This window comes from Platichthys flesus, chromosome 4 (assembly GCF_949316205.1).
Source record: "Platichthys flesus chromosome 4, fPlaFle2.1, whole genome shotgun sequence".
Lineage (NCBI taxonomy): Eukaryota > Metazoa > Chordata > Actinopteri > Pleuronectiformes > Pleuronectidae > Platichthys > Platichthys flesus.
Genome location: NC_084948.1, coordinates 6,074,271 through 6,085,430, shown reverse-complemented (window position 1 = coordinate 6,085,430; position 11,160 = coordinate 6,074,271). Strand labels below are relative to the sequence as shown.

Here is an 11,160-nt window from a genome sequence, read left to right as displayed (position 1 = left end):
TAATAAGTAAAATAGATTAAGATGAAATGTTGCATTTTTATGCTCCACCCTCTACAGCTCTGTAATTGTTAAGAAACGATGTTAAGCAGCCAGTGATTCAGATTTCTATATTCTTGTCGTTCTACAAATGCTTCCCTGGACATCTTTAAATGTTAACTGGTGAAGTCAATGCGATAAAGTTTCTCCTTTCACTGCTCATGCTTTCACTTTCACAACCATTGTAAGTCCTTTTTAATTAACTTTTAAGTGTATATTCAGTTACTGTACTTCAACTGCCTTTCCAATCTCAACTTATATGGTTGTTTATAGTCACTCCTTGTAAACTTTGTTATACAACACTTTTCACACAGGCAGTTTATGTAATTCAGAGTGCAGAAGGTAAAGCAACAAAAAAATAGCATCTAAGTAAATATGTTTTTTCAAGTTTTTTGGAAGAGGCAGCTGAGCTGTACAGTTAAAATCATAAAATGAAAGTAAAACTAATAAACATGTGATTCAACTTATTCAAAGTGTCACTGTACCCCCTTTTAAAGTGTGACTTCCACTGAGGTCACGTTCTTTCATTTTTCAGTTCTCTTTGTACAGTTCAGCTATGAATATGAACACGATTCACTTTCATCTCCTCCAATGCATTTTATCTGCCATTTCAACTCCTTGTATCACTCCCACATGCCATTTTGTTGAGGACTTAACTTCAATAGCTTCTTCGGCTTTGCAATTTTTTTCTCAAATATTTTTATTTTCTTATGCAGCCACTTGAAAGAAAGAGCTTGCATTTCAACTGCTTCTTCAGGGCAGCCCTGAACACACAACACATGTACAGTATTAAACATAATAATGGTATTGTATCTAATACTAGGCCGACATGCATTTGTGTGTCTGTGTGTGTGCATAAATAGTTGGGAGAAATGGAGCATTGCATTCACTGACACGGTTTCTCAGCATATTTAGAACTTACAGAAATAAATCCATAATTTATTTATTTTTCTGTTTAAAGTTGTATTTTATTTCCTACCATAAATTCTATCTCATTACATCAAAAACCGATCTGACCTGGGTTTATTCTCCTGTAAATACAAAGAAGCTGTACTCCTCACAGCAGGGTTAATGCTGCTCTCTAGTGGTGAAAAGTAAGACATATACTTGTGTTTGGAGAAGAAGTAGATATGATGATATGTCTTTTTAAACTTGTTGAGAAGCACTTTTGAGATAAATCTCAAGCAGCTGAAGAAAGAACAAGACATATAACACTGTTTTTATTTAAATTGCGTTTGCTCTAGTCTTTTTGCAAATTATTATTTGTATATTAATGTATTCATGCATCCAAAATAACACAACACATACAAAATATAAAACAATTCCAGTTCATGATGCACCTTACAAAATGTCATAGCCTCCAAACAAATACAAAATGATTAAGACAATGATGTGTAACATAACTTCAGTATCATATGCAACATCTGAGCCGTAGTTTCTGAGAAAACTTAAGCACATTTCTGAGGAAAAGGTGGATTGATGGCTTACAACTGGTCAACTATAATAAAAGGATCAGATATGAATAAGTTAAATATCAACTGAAGGGGAAAACTGATGGAGTGATGTATTTACACACAGTGCCTCAACATTCATGTTTTGTATGATTCATTACAATCACCTGCAACATGAGATCTGGAGTCATTTAAGCCAGATTAATTAAAGAGTGATATTTGCACATTTATTTAAAAAGTTTTTGTAATTGGGCTAAAAAGTATATACAGAGGAAATATCAATTTATCCATTGAATCATTGATGTCCCTTGGTTTGGTCAAACATCCTCATCATTATTTGACAGCACTATATTACTGACACTAATCAAAAGCTTTCTTTGGCGTCTTGGAATGTTTACATCTTTTTTATTTCCCTTGTTCTTCTTCTACCACTTATCATCCTGCTTTCTTCTCTTCTTCTGCTGCACATGGACTCTGTCGGTCTTCCTGTTTGCTTCCTGTTACATCTTGCTGCTGACAGTCTGATCCTGGACAAGATGTCTGTGCCTGGTCCTTGTGTCCTTGCTCTCTCTCCTTCTCCTCTCTCAGTTGTTGCAGAGCCTCTGCACTGCTGTCTCTCTTCTGCTGTGACTCATCAGGATGAAAACAAAAATTTTCTTCTCCACTCTCCTCTTTACTCACAGTGTCAGTGTCAGAGATCTGCGGCCCCCTCTCCTGAAACGTCTGTCTGCGGATGGTCCGTCGATGTTTGCTGCGACGAGACTGGTTGCAGTGCAAGGTGCGCCTGCGATGCCATTGGTTAAGAGAATGCTGGGCCTCCACACTGAGCTGACGAGCTGCTATTCGTGGACGGAAACTGCTGATGTAGTAGAGAGAGGCGTACAGAGTTGTGAGGTAGTAGCCACCTGTTGATGTGGGGAATGAAGGAAAGGAGACAGTCTGTGACCTTGGATTTTAATTTAGCAGCAAAGAAATGTAGTCACTGAGCATAAAGTCCTTCCTAAGTTATAAGAAAACTTAGCAGTTTCAAACTTGCAACTCACCAAGTCTGATTGGAAAAATAGCCGCATGGAAATGTATGACTTTGTTTCCATTTAACATTTTATCATAAGAATAGAGGAATATCTGTTATTTGGAGTAGAAGGTGAACTTCATTGGGAAATATCCTATTATTATTTACTTTTTATTGAGTGTCCGTTATAAAGGGAGTAATGAAGGAATGAACAAGGAAGTGATTTTGGACCAAAGCTGTGTCTTAATTCAGGGGATGAATTGAAAGACTAAATGCGTCACAGGGTCACTGCTAGGCTGTCCCATTCGGTAGGCCCCTTCAAATGCAGCAGCTAGCTTTACACAACAAGGGAGACAATACTTTGTTTGTCATGCCTAAATGAATCTCTGTTGATGGACAATAGCAAAAAGGGCGGGACAAAGAGGTGACTCCAATAACGGAAAGCCTCCGTCGACCAAACCGTTGGATTTTAGTTTGGCCCGAACGTGGTCTACAAAGACGGGGTCTTTCTGGAGAGGCCTCACAGGGTACATTTACACTCCTGCTCTCACCCCGGACACCAAACTTTCTCATATGGTTTGTAACCATGCATTTTATTTCACGTCGTTTTTTTGTTTGAGTGAAAATGAAAGTTTACGAACTCATGAACTGATTTGGAGAGCAAACAAACTATGGGTCTGAAAAGGAAACTTAACGGCACATGTTAGATGCTCCAGGAAACATGGAAACTTACAAATCAGCCATTGTGTCCGCCTACAATGATAGTGGACAGCCTCACCTCCTGCCTTTGAACAGGGTTGTGGTAGAAATGTGTATGTGTGCAGCATTAGAATGTGACTGTATCTGTACCCTCTCCCTGTAGCTGTGTGGGATCCAGCAGCTCCATCATGTAGTCCGTGTCCAGCTGTATGGTGACCACATCGCTTCGGAGCAGCACCCATGTCAGGCAGGGCAGAAAATCATCTGCTCCAAATATTTTTCCTGCAGAAGAGTGGAGAGGAGAGCATGAATTTAAAAGGAAATACAAACATGGAGTCAGTCCGGTCACAGACACAAGACAGACAGTGCTAGAGTGGTAAAAATCATAAAACGACCAGTTTACCTGAGCTAGAATTTGTACTCATGCCGTCATAGATGCTCTTGCAGACTTTGAGCAGCATCTTGACCTTCTTGTCTGGGGAGTAGGTTTCATGCATCGTCGTCCACCTCTGCTGGATTCGCTCCATGCTGACACAGTCAGGAACCCCAACTCCCGCCGACCCTCCCAGCTCCTCTACCTCATTCTTTTCCAGCACACACAGATTGCTGTGGAGACGCTTGAAGCTGCCATCATTAGTGCGGGAGGTGCGAATGCAGGAGTAGAGGTGGGTGGAGACGGGCTTCAGAGCCACTTTGTGCAGGGATAGCTCCACCAATGAGTCTGCAGGAGGGTCGGAAGGTAAGTGAGGTAAAGTCAGAGGAGAACCAACCAACCATCGGCTCAGTTATTATTACTGTAACAACATAAGTTCTGTCAATAAAGCTCCCAGCTAAGATGCATTAGTATTGGTCATCTGTCAATTTTCACTATTTGCTTACTCACCTATCTCTGCGTCACTTAGATCAGTAATGCTGTCCAACAACGCCTGGATTTCTGGGAAGTCTAACAGTGTCTCCCTGAGTGATGTAAGTGAGGACCTCACTTCCTGTAAGAAGTCTGACCCCATGACCCCATCGGGATCAGCCCCTCTCCTCTGCGTCATATCCACGAATTCTCTCACAGCCTCTGCAAATACACTGCCTTTCCGCTCGCTCATCTCTTGCACCCGATTGGTTAGTCTTTTTTTCTGACACACCAGCCCGCCGAGTGCCTGGCCCACCGCAGAGAGCCGATGTATGACCTTGTCGGCCAAACGATGCGCTGACTGGTGGTGCGGTGGAGGGGTTTGAATTTGGTACTCCTGCTCTTCTTCAACGCTGCTGACTGACAAGGAGTCGAGCTCGCGAAACGGGGGGTGGAGTGAGGACGAGGGCCTAGGTGGGGGCATCCAGACTCCATCTTCTATCCAGGAAACCCTGTGAGGGGACTGAAGGACTGGGCTGTCGTGGGGCTGCAGCTCGGACGCAGAGCCATATAAACCTTCAGGTGTGGAGGGAGGAGATGAATGCAGGCTCTCCATGCTTGCTCTGTGTGTAGGGCTCAGGGTGGAATTTTGGCTTGGCCTTCTGAGGACCACCCCTGCTGTGGCACCTGGTGTTGATGGGAATGGTGAATCAGCTGATTTAGCTCTGGTTAGACCTGCATAAGGAGACAGAGAATGAAACCACGTTAACGTGACTGTGGCTTAACCCCTAAAAACAACATATGCCCCTTTTCCATTGTTATAAAAAAACACTAACATCTGCATTTTGTCTGCAACGGGAATGGATACAATCTGCATTCACTCCCTGCTCAAACTCTGCAGTAGACGAGGGTTATAAATATCTCCAGTTTTGATCAGCAGTGATTGAAACAAGACACTAAGATGAACGCGCTAATTTGGCACGACAGAGAGGTTAGAGAACGCTTCAGGCAAACTTGTCTACTGGCGATGGAAAAAGAGTCATCACCATTTTAGAGGGGGTACCTGCACATACCCAGTACCCACTAATGTTGGTGTAAAAGAGGTTATAGAGAATGAGAAACAGGTTCTATTTGTGCTAAGCTAAGCTAATATACTTGTGTCTGTAGCTTTATATTTTCAGGACAGATTTGACAGTGATGTCAATATTCTTAACCAACTCTTAGCAATAAAGCTAATAAGACTACTTCCCTATATTTCTTTGTCAAATTATCACAGTATGGGTCTGTCAATTCCCCTGGTTAAATTGCAGAGAAACTTTTTGAATTTTTTGTATATTTGTATATTTGTAGGGCTAATCAATACTGCAGGGAATGGAGAATGTAAGGATTTTGTTACGTGGGTGAAATGACTCACGGATATTACTCATTAGAGTGTATACCTCCGCCAAGGTCAAACAGTCCCCTTATGAATGCACATTTAAATTCAATCGATACATTACACAAATACTCATAAGTATCAGCTGCTTAAAAATATACCAGATTTTCATCGAGATCTGTGAATGATTCTCTGAGAAATCAACAAAAATTTAAAAACACCCTTACCCTCGCAATATTAAAGAAAATGAAAAAGAAATCCTGAATATACACCAACATTTAATGGGTTCTTCTTTGACCTCCTCTGCAAAGGTAACAAATACTTTATTTATATGTTAAAGTAGCTCATCCTCACCAGAACTCTCGACACTGGCAGCAGAGGGTCCCTGGTCCAATGAGATGGCCCGTTTATTGTGTAACCCAGCCCCCGCCCATGGCCGAGTGGTGCTGAGGCGTCGCTCTCGCCTGAAGTTTGATGCCTGTGTGGTGCACTTTACAGTACGTTCCCTCTGTGTAAGCCAGTCATCTCCGTGTTCACGTAAGTAGAGGGGATTAATGATACACAGGGCCCCGTTAGAGGAAGTCAGCTTAAAGGAAACACACAAACACAAAGATGGCGTGACACACTGAGCACCACAATTTAGCTGTGGAAGAAGTTTTAAGTCACAGCTGACATGCAAACAAGTATGTGAACAGTTGCGCACATGGCAGATATGAAGTAATGTTAACTGTTGACTCGTAGCTACTAAATGTTTCACCGTGTTCACCGGCTGGAGTACGGTGGGCTAATGGTCATATACCTGGATGGAGCACATGGCGGTGCTTGGCTCTCTGTGGGTCATTCCCTCCATCTGTTGGTCAGGAGGTGAGCTGAGCCAAGTGTCTGCATTGGAACAGATTCAAAATAAAATCAGTACCTTTCATGCTGCTTTACAGTGACATTCAAAATAACACAGAGACAAGATTAAAAGAAATCAACTTAAAATCTGAAAGCACAGTTTAAAAGAATTTTCAAGCAAAATAAAAGACTTAGAAGAGCAGAATAAACGAGCAGCTCCATTTAGAGATAAAACAATTAGGGATACAACTTTAAAGTCAATCTATTAATTCACTTGCAACCAGTGTAGAGATTCAACAACAGGGGTGATGTGGGCTGTCTTTTTAGATTTGGTTAAAACTTTTGCAGCAAAATGTTGGTCGTAAGTGCCTGATTGTCTTTTTAGGAAGTCCTTTGCAGCAGTAAATTCTACTGGAGATTAAAGCATTTATAGTTTTATAATACTTCCTCTGGGTAAGGATACGAGACAAAGTCAGATAGAGCAGGAGATGACTCACTGGGTTCAAGTTGAGAGAAGGGATCTTTGTTCCTGCCGGTGATGCTGTAGATCCACTGAGGAATTGACAGACAAACGGCCAACACATCCCTGAGGGAGAAATTACAGTGATTAAAAAAAACTGATGCATGACGTTTAAACAGACCTGACAACTGAATTCAAAACTATTTTAGAGAAAGATATTTCACTGAGCCCTCATATAACATGGATAGCCATAGAGACTAAATAATGAACAGATGCTTAAAGCACTGTGACGTCTGTGCTTTATTACTTCAGTAATTAAATGTAAGGGAAGTTGTGGAGGAAGTGTGAAGAATCAGAAAATAAAAATCAGAGATGCAGCAGATCCTCACCTGGTCACAGAGTAGAAGAACACCAGCTGAGCCAAGTCAGAGAAAGAAAGACGAGACTCAGACAGCTGAAACGCTAAGAGAAAGAAACAGAGAATTGGTGGGTAGTAAAAACCTCATACTGAAAATACATTCCTGGAAACTCACAAAGCTTAAACCAGGAACTATAACAGGGGACTTCTAATGCAAAGCTGCTTTAATCACAGGAACGTCAGTGTTCTATTAATGAATATTTGATTTTCTAATAGCCATAGGGTTCTAATACTATGAGCAGGGTTATTGCAGGCTAGAGGTGTCAGTTGTCTCCTCAGTTTTTTACATACCACATGCATGTCCAATAAAAGCAGCATGGATGTGTGTGAGTTGTATCAGCAGTTAAAGGGAGTTACCAGTTTGAGAAACCCAAATTTGCAGTTTCCCGGAGGTGTGTGTAGGAGTGCGAGTATTAACCGGTATTGCCTGCTCTCGTCTGTAGATTTTCCAGGCACACACATTCAAGCAGCAGTTACAAAAGCAGCCTGAGATATTATTAACGTACTGCAACTTTTTATCGGTTTAGTCCGACGCTTTTTGGCAGAAGTAATGAGTCATTATAAAAACGTTGAAAGTGACTGAAAAGGGAACTTAGAGATCACACACACACACAAACACTAAAACAGACTCTCTAATACAGACACTTACACACAGAAATAACTCCATGTTAGCATGAGGTCGGTCCATACCTTTGCCCGTGCTTTTGATAGTATAATCGAGGACGGTGTCATTGTCTCCTCCGGCAGACACACACAGCAGGCTGGGCAGAGACGTCGCACAGTCCTGCACAACTAGGAAACTCTGGAGGGAAGGAAGCACACACGCACACACACGCACAAATAGTGACTCATTTTAATAAAGAAGCTGATCAAGTGTGAAGACATCTTAAATGTTCAATGGCAGACAAAAAGACAGACATTCAAAAGAAAAATGCTGGCAATACAAAATAGAGAGTGGAGAAGAAAAACAACACTGTGCCAGTATTTCTATGACAAGGTTGCATTGATAAGATATGGATTATTAGTAATGAAGTCATTTTACACAGGTTCAGTAAAGTGATACAGATTTGTTTGGTGAGGGTTAGGGTTAATGTGATTGTGTGGAGGCTGCTCAATAAACCAACTTGCTGGATTCGGCTCATCCTTATGTGTTATAGGTATTCTTATTTTAAATACATAAAGTTAAAACTGCATTATTGATATAAACTGCATATGCCTCTTCATACAGTCAGAGTTTTTGCCAACAGTGTTAATGACAGCTCTGACTCTCAATACGCTCACTCTGATTACTAAAAACCTTGTGATACATTAAACCCACTTTTCATCTATGCAAAAGATGTTCATTTATCCAATAATTTGGTTCAAACACAAAACACAAGCTTAAGGTGATTGTGTTTTCAAAGTTGTGGCCCGAGCCATATAAAAGACTCTACCTACTGCAATATCAGTATGTGTTGAAGGTTTTTCACTGCTTTTTTATTGTATATCAATTGTGTATCATATCTCATAAAAGCCAATACAAAATAAAAAATAAGAACGCCTCTTGGAGAGGAATAGAGCCAGGAGCCAACCACACTCACACAAGTCATGCTGGGGCAGGTTTGGTTTTTACTTTGTAGCTTACCCACATAGCAAACTAGCTTTGCCCAACATTTACCCCACATACCACATGGGATGATGGCACATAGGTGGCCTGTTTCTGTTTGCCAGATCTGGGCCATAGAAAGGTGAATTTGTCATTTATCACATCTGCAACTGTAGGTTTAAATCCAGATTACATCTTGCCTAGAACACTGCATGCTGCCAAAAAAGGCCCACATGTATTTTGGGATATTTTGGTGACATTTGCTATTTCACAGGAGACCAACTTTAAGCTCACTTTCGTTCAAATCCATATGCCATCTGTATGATTTAAAAATGTGAATATCTTGAGAAGCACATTTTTCATGTGGTATTTTCGATTGTACATTTATAAAACAACATACATTTTAACAGCGAACATTATAAAGCCAGTCACTGCTTTTAACCGTATGCTTGAGACATATTTACTATGTTATAACAATACACGTGCAACTTAAGACACCACAAGTGAATGGAGTGCTGTTGAACACCAGCACACATTTATACACGCAGAGAGGAAGTGGCTTTCAATGTCGACATGCACAGAAATATTCATTGCAATCACCAACTTTGAACTTGCTGACGTGCAGTTTGACAGTTGAGATGTTAAACGTCTAAATCTTTCTGTGTTGATTCATAACAGCTAAGTTTAGTCAGAAATAAATGAACAATTAATTTGAGGACAAGTTGGGATACCAAACATTTCTGTGTCAAACCCAAAAATTACTCATGCATCGTGTTATTTATAGACAAAGTTTTCCCTTTCTCTGTAATTATTTGCATGTCCCTCTTTCAAAAAGCAAAAAGCAAAATAAGTTTTTGTTCTACTCCAGTCTCTCTTTTCAGCAGACGGTCGTTTCCCTGACATGCACTTGCTGTGTCCAACACTACTTCTGCACTCAGCTCAAAACTACTGATTCAGATGTAAAATAAAAGAGGGAACTACTTTTGTGACTTATTTAGAATCCAGTTCTAAGAACACTTCTGTTGTTACACAAAATGACATCGTCGCTTGTTTGAGACAATTTGGACACCAAACTAACCTGGAGGTGACAGGAGGATACTGGATTATATGTAAACGAGGGAAAGAGTGAGAAGAAGAAAAAGCAAGGATCAGGGAGAAGGTATAAAGGGAAGATAGGGAGGTAGAATGACAGATAATAAGAAATGGATACACAAAGAATATCCCCCTGTTATTTTAGCTTAGTTTTAAAATGAGCAGAGAAATAAGTCAAAGTAAAGATAAGTCGACTAAATTCAAAGTTAATTTGTGAAATACAAAAAAATACAAAATCTGATTGAATCACGGTACCAGCATGGAGGCTGAGGGCCCAGAACAGAATGATTCAGTGTTTGTACTCTATGTATGTGAAACAAACACAATATCAATGTTTTTGATGGTGAAGATGTGGCATCATACTGACATGACGACTGCTCGACTGACTGATGAATGTATGAAAAGAATAGGAGGAACACTCACCCCTGCAGGTGTTCCACAGATCACAGTGTGGGCCCCTTCTCTATCCCAGGGTGCCCCGGGACACCAGGCCTCCTGACAGCCTCTGAGCTGCCCCAGGAGCGACGGCTTACTCCTGCTGCTCCTCCACGGGATGGCCGTTGTACCGTTAACTTGACTGCGAACTGCCCTGGACACAAACATATGCACGTGTTTATGTACAGAAAACAACAGTTGGCAACAATTTGGAATAAAACTGCTGATTCCCTTTGGGGAAAAAGTTTAAGTTACTGTGTGCATATGGCCTGAGGGGATTCATATTCAGAAATGTTCAATGATCAGACAAGTTTTTAGAAAGAGCATATTGATTTCCGGTTAATACTTACATGTGTTACACTGGCTCAGTTGGTTCATGTGGCCCCTCTCCTCTACACTATTAGCACACTCGGCATGTTGAAATCTTCTCTCGTGGGCTCTTCATTTCTACACAGAACAAAATGTTTCTCAAGAAGGCAAAAACAAAAAAGAAAATAGGAAGCTCACACGCTCCTCAAACACACATCCTGCACAGTGTTTTGTATTTTAAATTCAACTAACTGGTGGGCTGCTGCCACGTTTGCTGCCTTCTTCTGCATCCTGCTCATACTGGCATCTGATGCACTTTCTGTTTTCTTATGAAGCTGTTCTGCCAATTTCACACGGCTGCTGCTTCTTTATAATCGCTCCTCTCCTCCCCACAATTCTGCATGTGGTTAACCCTGGTCTGTGCAAGGCGTGAACACTGAGAAGACACTGTCTCCTTTCGGAACAGCTACATCTGTCAGTTTTCTCTCTCACTCTGCAGCACTGCTTGTCTTCTGCTCAGAAGTGATGAAGGGTTCAAAACTTCCAATCAGAGAGCAGCCTCGACCTGTAAATGAGTCACTAAGCGCTAAGATGACCTAAGAATACA

The 11,160-nt window shown here is 41.0% G+C and overlaps 1 protein-coding gene across 1 annotated transcript; it reads right to left on the bottom strand.

Annotated features, from left to right (window-relative positions):
- Positions 1-1,243: 1,243 nt before the first annotated feature.
- Positions 1,244-10,848, bottom strand: rinl (Ras and Rab interactor-like). Its single transcript, XM_062386747.1, has 11 exons — positions 10,595-10,848; positions 10,233-10,398; positions 7,823-7,934; positions 7,104-7,176; positions 6,752-6,840; positions 6,217-6,299; positions 5,772-6,003; positions 4,082-4,777; positions 3,602-3,919; positions 3,349-3,480; positions 1,244-2,392 (listed from the first exon to the last, which is right to left on the bottom strand). Coding segments are annotated over exons 1-11 (2,373 nt in total). The 5' UTR covers positions 10,597-10,848; the 3' UTR covers positions 1,244-1,922.
- Positions 10,849-11,160: the final 312 nt, after the last annotated feature.